General features: G+C 42.1%; 2 protein-coding genes across 6 annotated transcripts in view; one reads left to right on the top strand and one right to left on the bottom strand.

Annotated features, from left to right (window-relative positions):
• The window catches only part of LOC119010877 (amyloid beta A4 precursor protein-binding family B member 1-interacting protein-like), a 24,736-nt gene extending 8,901 nt beyond the window's left edge, over positions 1 to 15,835 (bottom strand). For 2 of the 5 annotated variants that reach the window (XM_037083444.1, XM_037083443.1), the window contains exons 1-10: positions 14,604 to 14,689; positions 10,997 to 11,056; positions 8,700 to 8,787; positions 6,604 to 6,794; positions 6,448 to 6,519; positions 6,201 to 6,360; positions 5,796 to 5,917; positions 5,615 to 5,689; positions 3,897 to 4,040; positions 1,939 to 2,049 (exon numbers count right to left, since the gene is read on the bottom strand). In XM_037083444.1, coding sequence (XP_036939339.1) covers positions 1,939 to 2,049; positions 3,897 to 4,040; positions 5,615 to 5,689; positions 5,796 to 5,917; positions 6,201 to 6,360; positions 6,448 to 6,519; positions 6,604 to 6,794; positions 8,700 to 8,787; positions 10,997 to 11,056 — 1,023 coding nt within the window. In that variant the 5' untranslated portion in view covers positions 14,604 to 14,689. Of the gene's footprint in view, positions 1 to 1,938; positions 2,050 to 3,896; positions 4,041 to 5,614; positions 5,690 to 5,795; positions 5,918 to 6,200; positions 6,361 to 6,447; positions 6,520 to 6,603; positions 6,795 to 8,699; positions 8,788 to 10,996; positions 11,057 to 14,603; positions 14,690 to 15,437 lie in introns of those variants that run through there. The other 3 variants (XM_037083441.1, XM_037083442.1, XM_037083440.1) reach the window with 3 other exon arrangements.
• A 442-nt stretch (positions 15,836 to 16,277) lies between these two features.
• LOC119010873 lies at positions 16,278 to 24,601 on the top strand. The gene is made up of 6 exons (XM_037083429.1): positions 16,278 to 18,600; positions 18,742 to 18,947; positions 19,269 to 19,439; positions 20,473 to 20,625; positions 21,622 to 21,688; positions 21,857 to 24,601. The coding sequence occupies exons 1-6, from the start codon at positions 17,934 to 17,936 to the stop codon at positions 23,428 to 23,430; spliced, it is 2,838 nt and encodes a 945-aa protein (XP_036939324.1). The 5' UTR covers positions 16,278 to 17,933; the 3' UTR covers positions 23,431 to 24,601.
• Positions 24,602 to 25,455: the final 854 nt, after the last annotated feature.

Here is a 25,455-nt window from a genome sequence, read left to right on the forward strand (position 1 = left end):
AAACTCTAAATCTCACACTGAGATAGCCCTGATGACATCATTGTGACATCATGAGGGGTTGTTTTCTCAAGAAACTGGTGGAGTGAATATTTTTAATATTTATTAAGTTAGTTATTTAGTTATTTTATTCTCTTATTCCAACACAGTCTTCTATCACTTGTGTTTTTTTCCTCTCACTTCCTTATATATGGTGGTTTGACTGATGTTTGCACACTGCGAAATACATGAAACTAATTAGACTCAGTTAATAAAAAAAATAACTGAAGAAAGCTGTTATCTCTGTTGTTTGTGTATTTGTCATACACAGAACAGCCAGCAGAGGGCAGCTCATACCCAGCTGTCAGTGCACTGTCACTGTGGACCGAGGAGCATGAAGAACACAGCTGCCAGATCACAGCCAAACATTTGTTTTTCACTGGGAACGTGGCTGTGTCTTGATTAAGTTATTTTAATAAAAAACAAACAGGCAATAGCTGAAAATACTTGATGTGGCTGTGATTGTTTGTATTGGCAGAAGGAAAAAACAGACATCACAGTTACTGCAAAAATAACACTGCATATTTGCTGTTGACATGCTCTCATCATATTTAGACTTCCGCTCATGTTTAATGTAATAACCTTACAAATGACCATTCAGTCAGTAAAACCTTGACCCTACCAGAGATGGGAAGTAACAAATACTGTGCTTTGTTATTGTACATAAGTAGATTTGTCAGGTTTTAGCACGAACATCTGAACTCTCAACATGTTACATTTTCAGGACAGGCTCGTTATTTCCCTCTGAGCATAAACTTATTCAAAAGACGTCAGTTTGACATCTTTGCCAATGTTGAAAGGACAAATGCTGGAAAGCCAGGATAAGTTTTTTTTTTTTTGCCGTCTTTTTACAGTGTAAATTTAGACATCTTGTCAATTTCAGTCGCAGAACTCCAGGTGGATTGGAACCTCGACCTCAGTGGCCTGCCTGAGGCGCGCGCTTTACCAGGTGAGCTTTATTAGATGCAATGTTTTGGTCGTCCAACCTTCATCAGGTTGGCTAATATTCCAAGGTCACATTGTCAACAGTGAACATTTAAAGAGATCGAAAACCGACACAATTTTGGCTCTCCACTGGACGTTTTTTCTGCGACAGCAAAGACGTAGAATTGATGTCTGTTGAATATGTTTATGTGGGTTTAGTTTGAATGCATTTGTGTGGAATGATGGATTTTATTCTGTTTCATGTCTTTGAACGCCACTCTGCCAACATCACAAGACAGATTTCAACCTGTCCAGTGCGATCACAAGTGGCAGACGTAGCAAGATGGAACGACATATCAAGACGGAAACAGGCTTGACTTTGACCTTTACACAAGACTGCACTTCTACTTGAGTACAGAATGTGTTTATTTTTGCTACCTTTGGTTACTGCAGTACACACAAGTGCACCACCACCAGCAGCAGCAGCTGCAGCTTACAGGTTGTTCTAAATTAAAATACTATTTCTGAGGTAAAATATCACCAGACGGTTGCATCATGTGTGGTAATGACGTACTAAAAAGTCCCTCAAACGCTCAAAACAGCGTTATTTTAACACACAACACGAGCTGAGACATCTCTGACAGGACTGTGTTAAGACTGCCTGTCAGAAAGAAAAATGTGGTTTCAGTAATTCTTTCTCTTGTCTACACTCACAACCTGTTTTACTGATTCAGATTTATTGTTTCAGACGTCGGCCTGCCTTCATTTTTCTCTCTCCTCTTCTCAAACCAGAACCATTTATTCCAGTAAGACAGCTGCTAATTGTGTAATATTTACATTACATTTTTGTTTTTGGAGACGGAGAGTTAAGTATCATAAACACGGGGAAATCTTTCAATTGGTCCTTTGAGCGGTTTAATAATCCATTACATAGCTTGACCTCATCAAACCTCTGGTGATCACGTCTGTTGAGCTTACCTTCAGCAGGAAGCAGAAGTCTGTGGGAGCTCTGTATTTCTGCCTGTAACTGTTGGTGGAGTAGATGCTGACTTTTTCAAAGCGGGTGAAGCAGACGAGATCGGTGGAGCACTGAGGGAAAAGCAAAGACATGCGGAAATCTTAAAATGGAGAACGTATTTATTGCTTAATGCAAGACCGGACTAACAGACATGGGAAGACACGTCAGGTATCCTGCAAATGTGTCGTGCACAATAGAGCTCCTGGATGTTTGACAGGAACAGTGCACGATATAGTGACACCAAATGATAATTAATTCTTTATCATTTTCTAACTTTACAGCACAACTTTTATGGGTAGCATAAATCAGAGTCGTCTAAACTCTGGTGTATGATGCTGTAGAGGAAATCCATGTTCTCAGTCTCTTACTGTATGCTACCTATTAAAATGAGGACACTTCAAATAAAACAATTCAATGTGAGGCCACTGTTCTTTAGCCCACATTCAAAGACAGTCAAGACACAAGCTCTATGTCAGCGATAATATGTTTTTCTCTTGAAAGCATTTTCGACATTCCTTTTTGTTTTGATTGTAAGCAGAAACACATCGTGTTCGCACAGTGAACCACTCTGACAAAGATGCTGTTGTTCACAGTGAGCATGACGAAGTGGAGGCGACTGTTGTTCTTCTTTTGTCCTTTTCTTCCTGACCTCTTCAGGCACCTTTCTTCTCCCCTACTGTATCTTCTTCCATCGCTAACCTTTTGTCCGACTCTGCTACCTGATCATCACAGCTTCATTATCCGCTCATCCTCATACATGACAGTAGTTTCTGTGTCCGTGTGAGTTAAGTTACAGGTCGATGTCGCAGCACTGTGAAAGGTTTTTTTCTGTCCGATTTTGTCCATTCCTCTTTCCCTGATTTGCCTGATGAGCTTTGGTATCTTTTCCAGATCTTCCTCTGCTTCATGTGTCCTTGGCCTCAGATGATTCCTGCAGCTCTCCTCTGTTTGCCATTTGCACATCTGCCGCGCACAGTTTCCACAACATCTATTCCTCCCTCTTGGATGATATTTTCTTTTTAAAGTTAGCCTATGGTAAAGTTTTTTTTTCTGCTTTGTCTAAGTGACAGCACAACATGTTTTGTTTTTTTTTCATGGAGCAGTGAGGGCTTGATTCACACCATCTGTCTTCATACGGTAAACGGACAGGCGCTTAAACAGAGGGTGAATAGAGGTGCTGCAGCACTGGACAGTATGAGGGAAAATAATATAAGTGTTTAAATATGTAAACATTTTTGATGACACACCCACAATGACAGAATCAACATGAAAATGAGGGATGGCAGCGCATACAAGAATTTGCCATCTGTCAATTTGTACGAAAAAAATATGAGGCAGCATATCAGGATTAAGCAGGATTAAACACATTGCACCTGAACTGTGTTGGCAAACTCAAATATCTCACATATGCATTTTATGCATGAAATGTCAGATATTGTTAACTTTACATAAAGCCTTCCAAGCGTAACATCAGGTACCCAAATGAGAAGTTCAATCATCCACCCTGTTGCGCACTCAAAATACCTACCTGCAAATGACTAACAATTTCTGTGGGTGTTGAAATAAGCACTGTGAGTTTAAACAGCTAGAAGTGACAGTGAGTAAGATGCAACTTAAGTGGGTTCTCTTTTTTTCTCATGTTCATGGTGCCAGAAATCCCCTCATGAAATGTAACCATCACACAGTGTTTACTAGTTTTATTGTCCTGACGACAGCTCACCAGAACTTTTCTCCCGGCTAAAGTGTGGGAGGTGGTTTCACACACACACAGGTTGCTGAATGCAACCCTCACCTTCCTGTTGTCTCCAGAGCAACAATACATGAGTATCAACAGTGCACCACACACATGCTTGTGATTTAAAGAAAATAGGCTGTGTTGTGCTTTTAACTGTTCAACAACTAATTTGGTCTGCCAAACCTTGGTCTTTCCTTTGGGGACGTAGTAGATGCCGGAGGCCCTGAGCACGAAGTAGCGAGGCTTCCAGACCTTCTTCCCATCTTCCTTCAGGTATAGCGTGCCCTCAAGGTCGGGAACAATCAGAGCGGAGCCTCCAAAATTTTCCTGCGGAGTCGGAGGGCAAAGATTGCATGTGCAAAACAGAAATGATCAGAGTTTGTAAAACAATACATTATGGAGAGACGAGATTATTCGAATATTCAAAGAGCAACATGCGAGAATTGACCAATACTCAGAACATACAGAGGAAGCAATTCGCTAGAGTAACTGTTGTTATATTAGCTGCCTTTATCTAGTTAGCTCAGTTAGCCATGCAGCTAGCGGTCCACACTGGGAGTGCGGAGAACAATGGGAGTGTTGGTACGGGATTAGCAGGTGAGCATGCCAATTTATATTTTTGCAGCCTAATACATAGATGTCGGAACTGTTATTCACATTTTGTTGGTGATTTTGTGTTTTCTATGCCATTAACTTAAATTTTAACATAATGATTATTACAATTCAATAAAAAAAAAACCAGGAAGTTATAGGTTAAAAGTACATTTAGAAATGAGAAGAATCTGTTAGTGACTGTCAACCTATTCAACAGTTAAGGGCCAAACCAGCCGGGTGGTTAAAGATTGATGAATAAAATAGGGTCAAATATGGAGCCTTGTGGTACTCCACATGAGATGGGTGCATAGGAAGAGGAGACATCATCAACAGAAACAAGAACTGATCTATGCTTGAGGTTGGAGGAAAACCACTGAGGGACCTGTGGTTCAAGAAGATGGATTGACTGACAGAGTAAAAAGCAGAAGAGAAATCTAAAATAATTCAGTTGAGTCTATACAGACAAGATCAACCTCAAGATCGCTCATTCCTCACCCTCGGGAGAACAGATGCTGTGTTATGGTACATCTAAAACCAGACTAATTCATCATTTTAAGACTATTTTCTATTCTAGATCTTCTCCGGTATCTGGTGTTGCTTCAGCACAATGTGTGATTGCCAGGTCTAGGACTGTATTCATTGCGATAACTAAGACATTTTATTGGCCATGTTTGAAGATAAGATTAGAAATAATACTTGATTTAGCAGACTTGATTTTCCTATACTCTTTTGCACTCAATCCTAACTACAGATGTGGCAAAATCAGTTCCAACTGAGCCCCAGGCCAGCAGGGGGCGCTTTGGGTGCATTTTGTTTTTAATTTAAAAGGGCTCAATGTAACAACTTGTGGAAATGCACATGTATTAGTTTTTATTTATTTATGTTATTTATTTAAGTTTAATGCCACTGGACTGTGGATTTGTCTGTGAAGGACTCGGGTGGGATTTTAAGAGACAGTCCGAAGAATGTAACTTCCTGCACGTGTCTTGTGTCAGTGCCTCCCTCCTCTCAGCCAACAGAGAACAGCCACATGTATTGTTATTTTAGAGATGGAATCCGCTAACTTAAAACAAAGAGCCCCTTAAAAATTCACATATGAAGATTTATAAAGAATCACATTGTGTTGTTTTAATGGAATATCACTAATAAAAACACCAATTTACTTTATCGTCATACTTTTTTCAATAGAAACAACACAGAAAAATTGCTGTGTTGTTAAAAAGCCTGAATTAAATTCAAACTATTTTCACCTATAGTTCCAGTAATAAGGTCATGTGGGGTGGGGGGGCGGTGGTACAGTGACTGACCTTGACTAGCAGCTGTTTGGCTTGCTCGTTTATCCCACTCAAAGATGCTTTCTTCTTTTTCCACATGTAAAACAGCTCCAGGGTGAGAAAAGCACACGGCAAGTTAGTGACTGAGAGTTAATCCATGTAATCAAACTTTGGCGAGAGCAAACTGCATGCACAGCTGCTCGCTCACGCTCACCTGAGGGTCCCTGAACATCACATACTTCTGAGGTCTTGACACAAAATAGACTTTGTTCTCGCTGTGGCGAGTCCACGCAGACAGCGGCTCCACCAGATATTCATGGTCCTCAAAGCCCCTTTCTGAAATGATGACATGCTTATTGATTCATTTTTAAACACATGCAGTGTTGGCTAGACTTCAGTTTTTATAATTCAGTATAAAATATGTATATTATTATATAATGATAAGTACAATAACAATCATCTTTTATTTAAGTATTTAGATAATATTGTTTACTGCATATTAAAATGTGTGTGTCTGCTGCTTGTAATCTGTCCATTTAATCCAGCCCTTCACATGCATAATGTGCTGGCCTGCATATGATCTGATAGCATGTGCAGCATGTGTGCGTGCTCATCTCACCGATCTGCAGCTCGGGGTTGGTCTCACACAGGCTCCAGTCGATGCTGCCGTCACAGTGCGTTTTCTCAAACAGCTTTTCCAAAACCTCTCGCACCGTCTGTCTCTCGTCCACCATTATTGTCCTGGAGCTGCCGTCACCCATCAGCACCTTCACTATCAGCTTGGGGGGGGCAGAGGGATCAGTTACTTTAGCCGCGTAGCTTTGTTTTGAAGAGAGTGACGCATGAAAAAAAACTGCTGATTTTACCTTCCTCACTTTGGCTTCTTTCAGCTTCTGCAGAGCCAATTTAATTTTGTCAGCCTTGGTCTGGTGTTCATACTGAAAGCACAACGTGAGCTCAGTTATCATTTAGTCATGAAATTACAGCTTCATTTTAATGATCATTGACATATTCTAGATTACCATCTGCATCGCTGCAGAGAATTCAGCTGTCTTCGCTGGTTTCAGAGGAGCAGCTGCTGGCTCTCTCTCCTGAGTCTTGGCCGATGTTTCCATTTGATGATCTGTAACACCGCAAGCATTGTTGGTCGATTTTGATCCGAGGTCGGCCACCAGAGCATCCAGGTCGTTGTCCTCGAGGTTATGAAGAGACTCTATAAAGAGATGAGGCCTTGAGGTTAGACAGACCAGACTGGGGTTGATCTGTGAAGCACTCATTAAAGCTTCACTGCAAAAATAAGATTTAAAAAAAGACTGTTTTTCATTTAACAAGATGAATCACAACAATATTTCAAAGAAAACATGGGGAATCAATGGAATTTTTAACCTGTGCTGCATGCTCGGTAGATGCTAATCAGCTAACACTGTTTCTAAACAACACAGCATAGCACAGCACAGAAACCAGCATAGACCAGCACCAAAACACAACATATGCTGGTCTTGGTGGATTGGTGCTGGTTTCGGTGCTGGTCTTTGCTGGTTTTTCCAGCAGATATCTCCCAACCGGCCCCTTTAAAGCTCACTAACACAAATATGCAATTTGTTTGATCCACACAAAAACCTAAATGAAGAAGACAATATGATTTACAAAGGTCTATGTGTCAGACTATTTACTGTTTTCAGTCTTAATGCTAAGCTAAGCTAACAGTTCGCTGGCTGTAGCTTCATATTTATGGATATGAAACATGAGTGCGATTGCTCTGCTTGTTTAATTCTGAAAGAAACCAAAAAAAAAAAAAAAACCGTTAAATGTGTAATTTGTCTCAGTACAGCCTGCTCCCTGACAATAAGATCCCGTTTACACGAAAGGAAAACACAGATATTTTCACATGGTTTGGCCTCTCATTTACATAAAAACCCAGATGTTATCACAGAAACGATTAAAAACTCTGGCTATTGACATTATATTCTGATATACAGATAACAGAAGTAGATGTCCATAAACCCCTCAGTAATTATTTTCCCATCTAATTTTTTTTTTTTTTTTTTACCCTATTCACCTATAGCGTCTCGCCTTAAGCCACTCCTAGTAACCTTCACTGCACTTACTGATGTTGACCTCTTAGAGTGCTATCAATGGCATAAATGAGTTCCCCATGCCCAGAAGCTTGGAAATGCATGCATTACTATCACATTTAGACCCTAAGATACACACATTTACAATTTTGTGCATCAAATTGACATATTACAGATGTCAATGATCTCTAGCTGACCTCAGGGGTCAAACTGAGAATGACTCCACATCTTGAATTAAAGCTTATTTCCTAAAGAACAGTCCCTGAAAGTTTCATGCTTCTTTCACAAAAAGCAAGATCATCCATACTTTAACAGTTTAACAGCCCCACTAAGACTGTTTTGGTGAGTTTTAGTTTTTATTAACTGAGTTTGAATGAAGTGTGAGTAACATGAGTAACAAGGTCAGCTGGTCTCAGTATGGTAAAGGGAGAATTCAGAAGCTGTGCGGCACAGAAAATGTGTTACAAATATTACACTTGGGTTGTTTTTTTTTTAAGTCTATTCTGATTACTTACAAGACAAAGTGACTGCTTTTACATCTCTAACTACAATTCTAGCTACATCTTACAAATGACGCCTTAAATTCAACTTTTTCACTTAATTAAAGCAGATTCTGTCGAAGCAAGGAACTTGCTTGGTTGCTTGGCTCAACTTTCCTTTATAAAATTGTATTTATTTATCGGTCTAAATTATTTCTATTTATTTATCCCTCCAATTTATATTTGAAGTCCTAACAAATCATAAACCTTGTTTATCCCAAAGAATTTGGCATCTTTACAGTTGTGCTACAACAATCAGCTAATCCTTTATTTACCCAAACAGATAATCTCCACCTGGAGTCTAGAGGACGCTCTGACCTTTTGGCGCCAAGAAAAAGCACTCACTCCCCACCTCCCCACAGAAGTCTTATCTCCTGAAAGACTGCCTCATGTCTCCTCCGCTTGCATCCGTCTACTTCACACACACTTCCGGGGCAGTGTGACTCTTTGAAGCTTCTATCTGTGGTTCTCGGGTGAGACCATCACGATCTGAGCGACGGTTACCATTTAAGTCCGCGAAGCCGACGGAGAAGGTGTTCTGTCTCTGCTGGGCAGGATCCACATCTGGGGCGTCCGCCGCGTGCGCTAAACTCTGTAACAAGGTAATGTGAAGAGATGAATTAACAACACCTCACACAACAGGGGTCCCACGACACAAAAAAGACAGTCGTGTGTTGTGAAAACTTCACTTTTAAACAGAAGTCATGTCCTTGACAGACGCTGCGCTTTGTGGTTCCTGATAACGCTTGTCATCGGAGAGAGGCCTCGAAAATCGAAGCCATGTGTGTCCTTGAACTCCTCCGAACTGTTGTTTAATTATGTTACACGAGCCTGTTATTTATCAGTGACACCCTTTGTTTCCTTGCCCTTTATCATGCTCTGTTTTCAAGCTGTAACTGTAATGGAGAACACATTGCTCCCAGCTCACTGTATGCATTGACGATAAATCATACGTCAGCTCATTATGAGCAACTAATTTGTCAAAACTGTGATGTTACGATCTGCTTCCCCTTCTCTTGGGAGCAAGCCCGGTTCTGAACCTGCGTTCCTATTAAAGGAACTTGAGTATCACAAAGAGGAGGGCCAAAACCCGAACTGCGATGTTTTAATTGTTACCATAAGTCTCCACGGGCACGATCATATTCCGTTAACAAGCCGGGCAGGCTGCCAACCTGTACACAAAACGATGCCTGCCAGCGTGCAGTCAGCTCGACCCTGATGACTGAAAACACATGTCGTCATGCTGGAGCTGCCGCTGAAATGACACCTCGGAGCTCCGTGAGTCCAGAATAAAAATCGCTCCTCTCTGTCGCCTGGCTCCGAGGCAGGGAACGGACCCAATCAAGGCAATGAGTGGAATTACTTCAAATCCTTTTGTTTCTCAGACTCGTTTCTTTAATCACAATGTTTTAGTTGCCAGCTCTGGTAATAGTCTGAAGGGGTGTTTGACATATAGAGCCTTTGTCTTATGTGTCTGATGTAATGTTTAAGATTCCATTCACGGGGCTGCAGCCTTTTAGCATACATGGAGAAATTTGAAATGGAGGATAATGATTTAGGCCTCGGGCTGAGGTTGCATCAGTCAGAAGTGTGTAATGTTTTTCTTGGCGAGCCGCTTGTTATATGATGAGCAGCTTATGTGTGCTTAAGGGGAATCTGTGGCGATCGCCCGCGGTCCGATCCAGATGCAATGACTTCACATCTCAGCGTCGCCTTACATCTCCTCTGTCTGGTGCTCAGTCTCAAAACAAAGACTGCCACGGGTAATCGGATAATGTCCAGATTAGAGAGGTAAACACGGGGTGATTTGTCAGATTCATTTCTTGTAACCTGCTCCTGCTTCAAAAGCACTGTTGGAACATTGAGCGAGAGCGTGGCTCATCTGGTCATGTTTTGAGAAGGAATGCGACCAAATATGTTTGATATCACGCTGTTATTTTCAGTAACACTTTATTTGAAGGGGTGTGGATAAGACTGACATGACAAATGTCATTGTCAGGAATCTGTAAATATTTAGGATTTGTCATGAGGTGTTCAGGCAATCAATACTAACCCTTTTATGGATATGATATGTTTGAGTTCTGCATTGAAATGTGTAAAAACAACGAGACTTGTTATATGTTTTGTTGTGTTTTGTACTTCCATTCCATTAATGTTTAAACCCAGAGAGGTCCACAAGTTTACTTTGGGGATCACGGATCATTTGTGTTACCACATAGCCAGTTACCATACTATACATTATTCACTGTACATGAGCTGGCAGGCAGCTTGAGTGTGTATCTGTGTGTTTACATTCAGGTCAATCACTGGCCTCAGTGCTCCCTCTTTTCTTCCCCCCCCCTTTCCTCTCTGTAATGCTATGTTCATGAAGTAAAGTGAAATATCCCCTCTAGCTCCAATCAGCAGTCAGCATTACAGTAAATCAACACCTGACAACGGACGAGATGGCTGCTGCAGTCGAGTTGATAAATGGGAGTGAGGATAAATCTATGGTAAAATAATGCTGTCTTTAAAAGTCAAAAGGTAATCTCTGAGCTCCCCTCCCTTCAGTTAATGGCTCAGGATTGTGAGCCAGGGTGTTCATTCCTCCAGGAGATCTGTCTCTACTCCAGAGTTTGTCAGCTATTTTGGATGGGTTCTTATGAAATAAGGACAGTGGTCAACAGCCAAGGATTTGTGGGAAATATCATTAAAGCAATGAACCCTCACACTCATGTCCCCATTAGGATCAATTTGATTGCTTTGGTGAGGTTTACTTATCACAGCGCCATCATCAGGTCAAAATGTTAATCACAACTCACCTGAGAGAGATGATCCATCTCCCCGAGCAGGTGGCTGAACATGGCATCTATGTCATCCATCTGAGAGTCGCAGAAGAAAACATTTGACATTTTAGCGGCAGCAGCACAAGGATTAAACAGAAAGTCGAAAGCAGATAATAGGCGACTGTAGCAGGCGCATCAGGAACTGAAAAACATTGTAGGATTTCAGTTCACACTGATTTCAGTTTCTACCTGCACCTGGTCTTGAAATGTTTCACATGCAACAAGCAGAAAATTGTCAGATAAACTCTACTGAGAGGCCTGCATACAGCCTCCACCAGACTTTTTTGTGGTTTTGGCTTACAAACACTCTTGCAGGCACACATGCAGGCACATTTACAAAGTTTGGATGTGTCTGTCATAGCTGTGAACAATACACAAAGAGGGTTTAATCACTCAACAGGGGAATGAAACACAGAAATACCATCTTTTTAAAAAAAAAAAAATGTTCAAAGTCAGTGCCATGACTCTGCAGAGTGACAAAGCAGCATGTGCCGGGGGCTGAAATGGTTTCCATGTTGCTCTGGTGATGAAGTCATACAAACAGTTTTTATCACTTTCCAGCAAAAAGAAAGGAACCCCATCTTCAATTAGGTGTGAGGTGAGGTGGTTGAATAATACAGAGCTGCGTTCATTTTACGCTGTCAAGGATACATTGACCATAATTTGACATGTCACCAAACACCAAATAATCTGTGAATTGTTGACGATATCTCAAGCCAAAACTAAATCATACTGTATGTGTCAGTAACCGATCAGTTATGAATAAAAGGCCTAGTTGTGATCAAAGATTTTCATCAGGCCAAACTGTGTGGAACTCAGTGTCGGGTTTGTCCATATGAAAGCGGCGCCTTGCCAGCTTTAGGGTCAAAAATACACTTTGCATGTGGAGTGGCTTTAAAAGCAAACAGAAAAATGAGCCTTGAGTGGGTGTTGCTATGTGGGGCTATCATTAACAATAGAAACTAGACATGGTACATTTAGACAGAGGAAACAACAAATGTAGAGGCGGGGTCAGTGGGGGGGATTTCAATATAGGAAGTGTTTTTTTTATCACCACCAGATTCTTGTCTGCATCTCATCTTGTAGAGGTGGATGTGATGCACCGTTGCTATACAGCTCAGTTCAAAAAGAACTCTGAATGTATGTAGGCTTGTATGTAAAATGACCGCTACTTCTCACTGGACTTATCACCACAGGAAACAGTTTCCTGTTGAGTTTGTGGTCTAGATCTTTATTTTCAAAAGTTCTTCAATGCAGCACGATGTTTGTTTAGTAAATTGTGGTCCCATTTACAGAAAAACTGATGGTAAACCAAGGTATGTTTTAGTGGCCTGATTGACAAGTTGCTAGCACCACCTGTTCTCAGGCTCTCAGCTTGTCCAAATAAGATCACTTCTGGCTCCAAAAAACAAGATAGCGATGACCTTAATGCCAAACACGACACGAAGTCAATGGGTGATGTCATAGCAGTTTTTATTACCCAGGCTATGATGTAACTATGTTGATATGAATGTGACTTATGTCTGAAATTCATGCAGACAGTGTGTGTCCGTGTGCTAACAGCTTCTCACCACTGGTGTTGTACGTGCTTTGTTTTCATTCTTTTCTGCATCTGATTAAGTTGTTGTGTTGTGTTTCAAAGCGTAATTCTGTAATTCATTAACCGCGATCCACTTCCCATTTCTTAGTTTTCAGCTCGTCTCTCCTGCTCAGTGGATTCTGGGAAAGGTTCCAACCTCCCCGCAAAGCTTAAAACAACAAAATCTGTATTCGAGCAGTCAATTGTGAGCCTATGCGCTTTTAGGCCAGTTAAGACAATCTTCATTATCTGTTTCCTTGAACCTACACAAACAGATTTTTTATTTTTTTTTGCCCACAATTTTTCAACACAGCGCTGATATTTGTATCTCCAATCGTCGACAGACATGAGGCAACATAGTGTTAATTTAGAATCGGGTTTCTGGCAAATGTCCAATATTCAGTCTCCTCTTGGCTCTGTTTTTGGTCTCTGCCAGCTCATAAGATATCTGGTTCTGTAACTGCTGTGTACTACACATAAATGAAATGCTGTGTAAAGCTGAGGGGAGCTGCTGAGTTAGGTGAAAATTATCTGTGCATCGAGCAACCCCTTTAGAATGCAGGTAGATAAATTGTCGAATTAATATACTGATTTCTTTTTATCCATTACATTACTTTTAAATAACTCTCAGGCAATTTCTCAACCAAGACTGCTATCGCCTTGTCTTCAACCACAGTCGTATTGTGATAAAGCTGGACATATCTGCTGAGAACGAGTGAGTAAATTCTCAGAAGTGAACATCAGAGTGAGTCTGAATATTGGACGAGCGCGGCGGACATCTGTTTGGCACTGTTTAACCTCGAGCTGATGTCTTCTGTACATTAAAGCCGGAGCCTGAGCTATGCAAAGTGCATATACTGTCCTGTGTACAGCGACTCATATGCAGTGTTTCAGGCGTTTTATAAATTTAGAGCCTCTTTGTTGCTCTCTGCACCATTTGTTCTTCTTCACACACATATATCTATATATATCTATATCTATATCTATATCTATCTATATATATATATATATATATATATATATATATATATATATATATATATATATATATATATATATATATATATATATATATGCACATGCAGCCTTATGTGCGTATACACAAACAGAATAACATACACTACGGACTCCTGCCGGAGCTGTTCAGTCTCATTCTCTGTTTATGCTGAACAGTAAACAGACCATCCATTAAACTGTAATGAGGTAGAAGGGGAAGAGTGGAGATGATGGTAGTAAACGGAGTATTGTTTCCATATGAAAGTGAGATTTTTGGACCAAGTAAGTGAACTTCACCTCTGCGGCCTCTCAGGACTTCTGCCTCACATATGTGAACAGCCAGTCCTCACTTCTGTTTCTGCGGCTCGGCTCTCATACGAAAGAAACTCAAGCGCGTCTATTTTCAACGATGACTCCTTGTGCGTCTCGGGCGTGCACTCATCAAAGCATCGTCAAGAAACCACGTTTGTTTATGAATTCCATGCTCTCATCAGGCATGTCAGATCGCTGCTGCCGTCTCCCACTGTGGTCTCACACATCAACGGGATGGGGAGCCGCCAGCAGACAGACAGACGGACGGACAGACAGACAGGCAGAGAGAGAGGCAGGCTGAGCGGCTGACGAGCCAAAGCCCGGGTACAAAGAGCGATTTATTGAGACTTATATGCATGACGAGGATCAGAGAGCAATGTCTGCTGACAGTAAAACCAACCTGTTTTCTGTTGTCCTGCGGTTGAGAGCTTCTTACTATTTTCTAATTAGTTGCACAACCATCCATTGGCTGCTCTGGGAGGACATGTGTTTGTCCTAAACAAAGCTGATGTGGCTGCTCAAGTATTTAACTCTTCAGGAGACCCACAGAAGCAAGGAATATATATGTGTATATTTATCACACAGCAGGTCAGGGTGTAACATTAGAACATTTGTAGGTAACTGCTTTATTACATAGCTGACCTGCTCACATCTCACTGATAAACTTCTTTAGAACAAACATCCATTAGTTCTTACCTTGTCTTGTCTCTTGTCACTTGACAGTATGAGGTACCGCTCGCATGTGACACTGCCTCCACTACCTAAGCACACATCATGTGAACTTCCTGTGTAATCAGGAAGTAGATATATCTGCTTCTCTTGTTAAAGCAGAGGGGGGTTATTTTTTTCTAATTATGTTGCACGTCTGCGGCGCTGTGCTGCAGATAATAACCATAATTGCCTCACTTCATTTCTCACAGCCCGACACGGTCACGTCACAGCCTCGCACGGGTGTTCCTGCCTGATGGGACCCGTGCTCAACACCCAGAGGGCACGTACAGAGTGTAACTTGCGCCTGATTGACAGGTCAATCACTATCCTGTTAGTTTTGTTTGCAATTGAGTGCAGGGGGGTTTGGTGACATCAACGATACCGAAGGAAAAATACATGAAGATTTTAGTCAAAAACACAAAAAGTAGTAAATAAATGTATCGACAGAATGTGAACATATATATTTTGATGATGTGACGACTATGTATTGCGCTGCAAAGATAGAGCATTAGCTCAAGTTTGCATGCTAACCAGCTAGCCCTGTCCCGGTGCGACGCTCCTCAGCTAGCTGTGTGAATATCAGCTCTCCCTGTACGCACGGCTAATCGAGCCAACTAGCACACAGCAAGCTACACTTACAGCTACACGGCAACGCTCGCGAACCCGACAGGTGGACCATTCTCACATATCGCACCTTTGAAACGTCCTCCTTTGCTTAAGAAAAACAGAACTTTCGTATCTCTTACCGCAGAGTAACTGCAGTGTAATTGTCGCGCTCTTGTTTATCTGTTGTGTTTTAATCAATTAAACCTATCTTACCCCTGTATTTCACGTTCCTCTTTTTAAAACCTCTGTGTCTTTTTCATTGTGCCTTGTCATTCCGTCTTGTATTAATGCCTTTTAGTGCCTTTTTTTTTTAGTGCCCCACACACACAAACCAGGTGTCCCCCAACAAGGTCTAATCAACCACAGTAACTGGAAACACCTGGGTGAGCTTCCAGGGCCTTTGGCTACATGGGTCACTTGAGGTAATGCGGCATTAAACTAAGTAATGACTTACAGGGTCTGATGAAAGAAATCAAATTGCTCAGATATATGTGACTTTCTGGTTGTGAAACAGACAGGCAGACGGATCTTGGTCAAGTGGAAAGTAAAAAAAAGTGACAGTTGCAGTAAAGCAAAACCAGAGCGTAACTAGAATAACTGGCTCAAATAATGTACGGTTAAAGCAAGCAGCTGTTACTCTCCAACAAAATTATAGAAGACAAAGTTAATCACTGGCAAATACAAAGACATATTTAAAGAAATATTATGTGGAAATTTGCATTTTGTGCGATTTGGCGCCCCCCACAGTCTAAATCTAACATCACTGCCTCAAATACAATCGGAGGCCTGTAACACAGTCGCACCTCTAATCCATTTATACTTTCTGTAAATAACTAATTCAGTTAAATTAAATGCATAGTCAACCAGCAGCCTTATTCTGTCAGAACAACACTCATTATTAAGATGAAATAAAAAGTCATGTTATAGATATTTCTCTTGTCTGGTCTTTATTTGCGCATGTTCGGTGTTGAGGTAATCCAGAAATAACAGGAAGTACAAAGTTACATTAAAGTAATTAGTAACTTTGTCGGATTACATTTTTTTAAAGTGACCCTCCTGATCCTGATTACAAGTGATTGTACCATCACCAAAAAAAGAAAGAGTTACATAATGTTTCTGTCATCAATAAAAACAAAGCCCTGCTGTAACAGACAAATACACACAGTTGCCAGTTTATTAGGAACGGCTAGAACTGTCAGGGCGGCACAGTTGCTAGATGAATCTCAAATAAATGTGTGTGTTATCAGATATAGCATAAACTAAAGGTCCAGGAGTGAGGGTATAATGAGGTCGTGGGTAAATTAGAAGCATATTCAGTTGTCCACATAGAACCCCAAGTGGTTCATGTGTCCTCAGGCAGCACGTGGAGTGAGATGGTGAAGAGAATAGCATCACTGTGAATAGTGTCGACAGTGAGAGACGTGTGAAGTCTGAGGGTGTGAAAACAGAAGTACAATCAGACACGAACCTTTATCTCAGTGGGCCTGTTTGTCTCTCCAGAAGCACGGGGTTCATGTCAGCAGCTGCATTCAGACTCGTGTGTGGTCTGACTTCAGCCTCAGCGAGTAAATTGGTAACTGTGACAAAGTGTGACCTGGCTATCACATGCTGCACGTGTGCATGTGTGTGTGCACAAGTTACAGTAAAATGTCTGTTTGAATTATTTTTCATTCCCACGCAATATATTCACCGTTTACTGTTCATAAGCATTTCTGGATGGTTCATAACAAACTACTGCAAGGAAAGGATGGAGGATTTATGTACTGGCCTTCAGTGTGTGTGTGTGTGTATGTGTGTGTGAGGGAAAATGACAAGAGAGAGGACTGTAAGTGTTTCTAATGTGGGTTAAAGCTTTAATCAAAGCCATGTGGGGTCCGGGAGGGGAAATGAGAGTGGTAATAAAGAGTAATAAAGTTTACATTCTGCAGGAGAGGCAGCTTTGGCTCCGGCTTTACGATATCACAGAGTTGTGTCTTAAAAGTCCTCCCTCTGCACCCTAATCCAGTTCTACAGACGAGATCAAAGCTGTGATGCCACACAAAGCAGAGATTTTAATTCTGACAGGGCTTTATTAAAAGCCCACAGTGCTGATCCTGTCATTACGAAGAACGGCTGAAGGAAAGGAAATACGTCTTTGATTGATACAGTTAAACGCGGAAAAAACTCCATAAAACGAAATCTCTGAAATCCCAACGGAACCTTTGGAGCTTGTCATGAACTTCTCATAGCTGTGCATAAAAAAAAAAATTAAAAAAAAAAACTGGTCAGAAAATGACCCGCCGGAGTGTGAGAATAAAAATAACACTAGAATAGTCCAAATATCTACCACATGCACAGCTTCAGTAGGATTGGAGTGACTCGGCAGAGTGGTATGTCCGGGAAAGCTACGGGTTAATTTAAGACTAGGAGCAAAGCCTGTTGCCAATTAGGAGCAGTGAGCGCCACATGTGGGCTAGACTTAGCTATCTCCAGAAGGGGGCAAAGGGGGCAGAAACCGCGCTGCGCGCAATGGAGACAAGCTGACAGCCCGTGCAATCACTTCTTCTAGATCAATTGGCAGTTACTTGTTTGGACGGTCACTAATTTGTGGGATTTTTTTTTCTCCTGAGAGATGATTAAACAGGATCTGCAGGGCTGAAGAACTGGTGCGTAAAAGGACCGCCGCTTATTCGTGGCCTGCTTCCACTTTCACCTTATAGCATTTGCAACATGGCACGCGTCTCTGCCATGGTTTTACTCTGTGTAACATCTATACTCAGTGGAGCAGAGAGCGTGGCTGAGACCTGCCGGGGGACGCGCTGCTTCTCTGGCCAGGACTGGAGAAGACCGTGCGTCGGAGCGCACTGCCAGGGGCGCACGGACGCAGCAGCTCCCCGGCGACAGTTTCACCCCTCTGCTCAGTCCAGACAAGGACAGATCTACCCGAGTTATCAGCAGGATGGTCATTTCAGTCACCACCAAGCGCAGAGCTCGCCGTTAGCACCGTACACCATCGTCCAACCTCAGCAGGGGGGCTTTGCGCAGCAAGCGGGTACGGATGGCACCAGGAGGACCAACCCGAGAACCATCACTGCGGAGGTGTTCCATCCTGGCTGCGCCGGTGGGACGTGTCCCACCACAGTCTCCCATCACCCGACGAGTGATGACAGTGCAACTTGGGACTGCAAAGGGATTGGATGTAAACTTCCCCTCCGGATGCGCCAGAAGTCCAAGTCTTGCGTTGGAGACGGTTGCGGTGCGCACGGAGGAGACGACGGGAGAGGACACTCATCCCCGGTTCATGTGACGGACAGAGCGGCGCAGTTTCTGGATGAGCTTCCAGACTTTGGGTCGGAGCGAGGCGCGTGGATACAGTTAACATGTGACATGAAACCAGGTCAGTATCAGCCTGCCAGTGATTAGACGCACACTGGAAAGCAAGATAAGTCGATCTCCTTCCAACTGCAACCTTCTCGGTGAGAAAATGATAATTACTTAAATAGCTGTGTAATGGTTTTGTATTTTTTTTTTGCTGCAGGGAACAATGAGGTTCCCTCAGAGGACGCTCTGGTGCTGCAGCTGCAGCTGTCTAAGAGCCAGGACAAGCTGGTTGAGGCCCTCAGGGGCCAACAGGACGAGGTCAGGGAGCTGCAGAGGCTCCTCAGTGAGCAGCAGGGGACGCTGGTCAACCAGCAGAGAGAAATACTGGAGCAACAGAGGAGGATGTACGAACAGATGGAACAAGTAAGGCGGCTGTGATTGATGATGATGATTAATAGAGTGTTAATAGCTGGTGGGATTGTTGTTGGCCGGTGATTAGAGAAACATTAAACATTTATTTAGATGAGGTGCACTGAAAGTACTTGATGATGTGGACCGCTGACCTCTCTGTGGACAATGAGTTCCATATGGGGATCAGAGGTTTGAATGTACTGTAGAAGCTGAAATCTTAATAATACGGACAGCACGCTATAATCATTCATCTTGTAGTTTAATCGTGTATTCTTAATACTATGATCACACTTAAGTGTTTGAACTTTTTAATCATATTCTTCTCCATTCCAGGTCAAAGCCCAGTACAACATAATGATGGACAGCATCAAACAGACATCCTTCCAGGGCCTCCAGGGGGAGCTAGACAGTCACATGGACACTTTGAGTGGGCAGGTCAGAAACCACCAAGCTCAGCAGGCTCTCTCTCTGCACAAGGTGGACATGGAGGCCAGCGTGATGGAGGTGAGCTGCAAGTGGAATCAGGGATCAGGAGCACAGGAGTGTTCACAATACAGTGTGCCAAACTATATGTGTGATACCAGATGTTTCAATCTGACCAAACTCATTTGTAAGAATAGGCACTTCAATAAAAAGTTGTTTGTAACTGAAGGAATGTGCAAAATGAGTTTTAATAATGTACTTAAGTGCAATTTTTATGCACTTGTATTTTACTTTAGTATTTCAATTTTCTGCTACTTTATGCTTACAATATACATACTACACCTGTTCTGTACTCAGCTACTAATCATAGGGAAATATTATACTTTATACATTTAGTTACTAGTTACTTTGCAGACTCAGCACAATGCAACAATATGTGATCAACAAATTAATGTATATATGTTTGTATATGTTTCTCAAGTTTTTTAAATTAGCCACAGCCATATTAGCTGCAGTATTATCATAATCCATTATTAACAATGATAATAATCCAATCATATCATATAAATTATTCTACAATGGGCCATACTCCATAATTAATACTTTTACTTTTGGTATTTCAAGAAAAAGTTTGACGCGTATACATTTTTATGTTTAATTAAAGGGGCACTATGTAGTTTTGAGGGGGTCCGCCACATATAAACAAAGTAAAATAGCATGAAATAGTGTTGTGCATTAAGGTCAGTTTGTTTATTCAGTCACTAAAACAAAGAAAGTGTGTTCATTTAGTTTGTTTAGGCATGAAAATCAATTAAGACCTTTCTCTTCTGATGAAAATTTCTTCCCTATAATCACAAATTGCACCTTTAAAGTAAAAATGAAATGCTGGATATTTAGTACTAATCACCCAAGTTCTAACATTAATACCTTGAATCTTGCATAGAATAACTTCTGCTCTAATGTCCCATCATTCTTCAACTAACATATATCAAATTGCCTGGAAAAAGTCAAACTGATCTCAGCAATATATGACATTTACTGTGTTCATATGGTATGCAGACCTGACTATGATGTTCATGTTAGATTATCACACTGACATGTTTGATGCCATCAGGTGGGTCGCTCCCTGATTGCCTGTGGAAGCTGTGGTCCTGACGAGTACTGCAGCTTCAGCAGCGGTCAGCCTCGCTGTGAGAAGTGTACCATCTGTCCTGCAGGCTTCTTCCTGGTCGCCCAGTGTTCAGTCCACGCAGACAGAATCTGCCAGGTGAGCACTGCTTTTTACAGCGTGCCCGATGACAACATTCCAACTCAAAGCACAGAAGAAAAAGCAAAGTTGTGCTGGTGGTTATAGCAAATGCTAATAAATATTCACTGTTTCTCCACCAAATACCATCAAATGTAGAATTGTCATGACGGAGAGAAAAAGACCAAAGGAAACAAGAAGCAGCTGGAGACAGAACAAGAAAGCAACCAGGCATAAATTTGAACTCTTTGTATGAGCTGTTAATCACACAGTCAGTCCTGCAATAACAGATTTTTTGGCCGCAGAAACAAGCTTTGAACTCAGCACAGTCATGCTGTCAACTTCAAGGTTGATATCACATACGTCTTAGAAAGCAGTTGCATATTTGAAGTAACAGTTATATTTCTGGCCACCATCTGAAAGTCTGAGCGTCACTGTCTTTTAGCTCTGTTTGTGGTCTTCACTGTCCACTCTACATTCACTCCTCTTAGCACTTTAGGTGCTAAATGCTTTACTGGAAATGTTTTGCTGTTAACATCTGCCACCTGCTGCTGCATCTCTTAGCTGCTGTATCGGTAAAGCCATGAAAAGGCGCAAAAAAATTACTTAAAATGTTATTTTTTTATTTGACGTGTATACGTTTCATTTGGTAGCTGTATCTTCTGGGACAGAATAAGGAAGTCTGTGAGTGTGATTAAACGTAACATGAATAAAGTTAAACACGCTAAAACAAACTAAAATGAATGCACTGTATGTTAGCAGTAAGTTAGCCAGCAAAGATATGCAGAGGATGCGTATGTGCGCATTTGCATTCAGGTGAATTAGTAAATTAGTAAACCATGGCTCTGGGTGTTTATCCCTCCAGAGGGTCTTGAACCCGACTCTCTTGTTCTGAGCAGTGGCTTTGCCAGGCCCTCCCCACACAGCACTCAAAAGAAATATTTTTTTGTTTTGCTCTGAAGAAACTATAAATAATTTGTTTAAAATGGATTCAAAGTGTCGATTTATTCATTACAGGACAGAGATGAATGTCTTGAAATAACTGATCTGTGTGGAGATCCACAGAAGTGTCTCAATACTCCAGGTATGAATTTATGAGATCCTTTTCTAAATATTGCCTGCACTGATTACAACTCTTCAACTATCATCACCAACAGTCCCACAATTCCTCCATTTGTTGAACTTCTGACTGATTTTCTTCTTGTAAAAGGCTGTGCTTCAGACACTGAAATACTTTTTACCCCATCATCAGGTGGATTCAGGTGTCAGGGCATGACAGAACGAGATGCCACCTCTGGAATGTGCAGCCATGGCTACTTCTACAACTCAGACATGGATGAGTGTCAGGCCTGTAATGAATGCGATGGGGAACCAATAGCTTCGCCTTGTACCTTCACCTCAGACGCCATGTGCTCTGGCCCTGCTGCTGGCGACAGTGCCCTCTCTCTTGCCTGGGCTGGGGATGCGAGTCTGCCCAGCGCAAAAGGCCACATCCTTGCTCACGCCTTCCCTAGCGTGCAGCTTCACCTCCAGGGGAAAGGCGATGCAAGTCTGGTGGCCCCTGAGGACGGGCACCTGGTGCTTCGGCAGCACGGCCTGATCTGGCTGGACGACAATCTCTCGGTGACTCACGGCTGTCGTAGTTTCATCCAGGTGTGTCTGCGAATGAACAACACGGACGGCTCCGAAAGTCGTGACCTCAGTGGTGTACGCATCGAACAGCAGGAAGTAAGGTCGCTACAGAGCGCGAGCATCAGCGCGGTAGCAGAGGTGGCGCCAGGTCACATCATCTCCCTCTTACTCCGGAGTGCCAACCAGCACTGTAACCAAAGCAGTGAAGGTCTGCAGCTGTACAACCCCTCCGCAGCTTCGCTCAGTCTCCTCTGGCTCTCCCATGACACTGGGGCGGTTGCCATGACAGCACAGGCCATGGTGTCTGCACACTACCACACAACCTATCGCCCAGTTTTCCGCACCACCTCCACATCTGACCCTTATGTGGTGGGGCTGACTCACGACGGCCGTGGGATCCGTTTCGCTGAGAGTGGCACAGTACGTTTTGTGTTCCAGCAGGCACTGTACTCTATGGGCCAGGCATGTGTGAGCGAGGGCTTCCAAATATTGGCATACCTCAACCATAACGGAACTGGCATGGAGCTGTGTCGTACCTTCAAACCAGGCGTGCACTATCGAGACACGTCCATATCTCTGTCTGGAGCCTCTAAAGTTGACCCTGGGGACACACTAGCCTTTGAGATCCTCTCTCCCGCTCAGTGCAACGTACGTTTCTTTGGCGATGAAACAGGCATCAGCACCCTCAGCTTGGTTTGGGTCCCGGCTGCAATCTCCTCCTCTTTGTCTGCCTCGATATCTCACACGGGCCTTCCCTCGGGAGCAGTCCGAAACAAGCCTCTGTTCTTCCGCCAGACCAGCGCCCAGGTGTCGCAGATGGAGCTGCTGGGGAAGGGATCCACAGATCAGAGGCGAGACTTCGTCTTCAAGGAGAGTGGCACGGCCAGTGTGGCTCTGGATCTCAAACTTATTCACTCCTGCAACCTGGTCAAGGTGACTCTTCTAAGGCGAAGTGATCCAGAAGGGTCAGGTGGAGACCGGGAGGCAGAGGGAGCACGACCTGTCCCTCTGGCCCAACAGGTGAGTGGTCAGATGCCTGAGGGCAGCCACTGGGCCAGAGTGAGCCTGCGGGCATCCTTCCAGGTTCATAATGGCACAGCGGTGTTCTTCATACTTGACTGTGTACGTGGACGGGTAAACCAGATCAGCCACCACTCAGGAAGTGGAGTGTCAGTCCTCTGGGTGGCAGCATAACATAAATCAAAACTTTATTGAGTTGTTTCTTGATATGGTTTCCAATTCAGTGGACAAGATGTTGAGCGATTAATAAGATGGACTGATTTTGTTGGTTTGTTTGTAAAGGAATAGTTAGACAGGTTGGAAAAGATGCTTATTTGTTTCTTGCCAAGAATTGGATGAAGACTGATACCACTCTCATTCCTGTCTGCTCAGTGTTAAGAATGTTAAGCTGCCTGTTAGCTTAGCTTAGTTTAGCTTAGCATAAAGACTGGAACCAGCTAACCGTGCTCCATTCAAAGATGAAAAACTACACTACACTACACACAAAGGTTAAGCACCCGTGAAGCCCAGTGTTGAACAGTTTTATCTCGCTTGTCTAATCTGTGCTAAAAGCAAAGTGTTACGGCACCAAGTTGGGGTTACATACCAGGCTAGCCCGTTCCCAGCCTTTGAAGCTACTAAGCAAAACTAAGCTAAGCTAACCATTTGTGGTCATCATCTTCTCATTTACCTTTAACAAGCATATCTCCCATACTTTGAACTATTCATTTAAGCTGCCTTTTTTAAAAAGACTTTTGTAAAATAATAATAATAATAATAATAATAATAATAATAATAATAATACTTTAAAAGCTTAAGTATGGACTTATTTTTAAAAAAGCATAGCATTATGCATCAATATTAATGCAAGTATTAGTAATGTGTAATGATTTCTGCAAAGGTTCAAATTATGGCCCTAAAGAACTGTCTCCAGCTTCAAATACACACAATATTTCTTATGGTTGAGTCGCCTGTTTTTATGTTCAGAAATTCCTTGTGCTTTTACTTTGTCTGTCTTTTATTTATGTAATTCATTCACACCAAAGGACTTCATCATTCCCGCTGTGACTACAGCATTTTTCTGCTGTCGCCAAAAGCGATCCTCTGGTGCTGGTTTCATTCAGGAGTGTGTTTTTTGAGAGCACATGTTTAATGTTAGCTGCCATTTTCTAATGTGAATATCTACTGCATGCCTTGTTTAATGACCACTTTCTGCATAAGGGAGTCATGTGTTCTTCGCTAAGGCCCTGTTGATTAAACTGTCTTGGGGAGACAGCATGTTATTTTGTTATTCAATGCCTTAAGAGTTACTGTTTACTCAAAATGTAATAAAATGTATATTTGATGTTTTGTATTAAATGCAATAAAAGTGTTTTGCTTGACTCTTTGCTGTCTCTGTATAGCAACTCTGCTTGGTGTGCTTGCTGAGCCAGGTTTCTAGTGGTGGACTGGCAGTGGCAGCACGGAGCACCAGGGTGTTTACACCATGAGCAAAGGGGCTTTGGAGCTGGTTAGCATGCTAACTAAAGTTAATATCCCTGTGACACAAATCATAGAGGTCATAAGGGTTAGGGTTTTTTTTTTACATTCTGTTGATAATTTAGTAATTTATTGTAGAAATTCAATTGAATGTTTTTAAAGATTGTTTTTTCTCTGAGATAAAACCATAAATCATGTGTGATAAATGGCACCCTTACTCACTGTAAAGGATTTTAGCTTTACAGCTACTGCTGTGTGAGCAAAGGTCTGGCCTGCTGTATGGTGGCTAATGTTAGCCAATGTTAGCAAATGTTAAGAACGATACAGTTGTGTAAGCTAACTGGCATTCCTTATCTAGTTAGTTGACTTACGACTCTTCTATTGGCTATTTGTGCTATTGTTGCTATAACATTTTAGAAAAATGTTTTAGTGCTAGAAGTTATTATGATACAGGTTCTAGATTTAATTGTGCTTTAACAATAGGAGCCTAAGTTTCCACGGCAAGGCTACAACTAGCATCCAAGAATAACTGGTAAGCCTTCAAATTGTTTGTCTTCGGGTTCCTTACTTATTCACAATCAATACAAACAATATCAGGTGCTCTACCCTCTCACAGATGACATTTTTATCATGACAGAGATGCAGTTTGTTCTGTGCATATATAACCTTGTGTCTGTTTGGCTAATGCTATCATGAGCTTTTCTCTACTTGCTGCAGTTAGAAAAAATGGAGACTGAATTG

This window comes from Acanthopagrus latus, chromosome 21, assembly GCF_904848185.1.
Source record: "Acanthopagrus latus isolate v.2019 chromosome 21, fAcaLat1.1, whole genome shotgun sequence".
Classification (NCBI taxonomy): Eukaryota; Metazoa; Chordata; class Actinopteri; order Spariformes; family Sparidae; genus Acanthopagrus; species Acanthopagrus latus.

Excerpts from the sequence above, each read along its gene's own strand:
- LOC119010873 (XM_037083429.1), top strand. The coding sequence starts at position 17,934 with ATGGCACGCGTCTCTGCCATGGTTTTACTCTGTGTAACATCTATACTC. Across the intron at positions 19,440-20,472 it reads TGGAGGCCAGCGTGATGGAG|GTGGGTCGCTCCCTGATTGC; the intron begins GTGAGCTGCAAG and ends TGATGCCATCAG. Across the intron at positions 21,689-21,856 it reads GAAGTGTCTCAATACTCCAG|GTGGATTCAGGTGTCAGGGC; the intron begins GTATGAATTTAT and ends CCCCATCATCAG.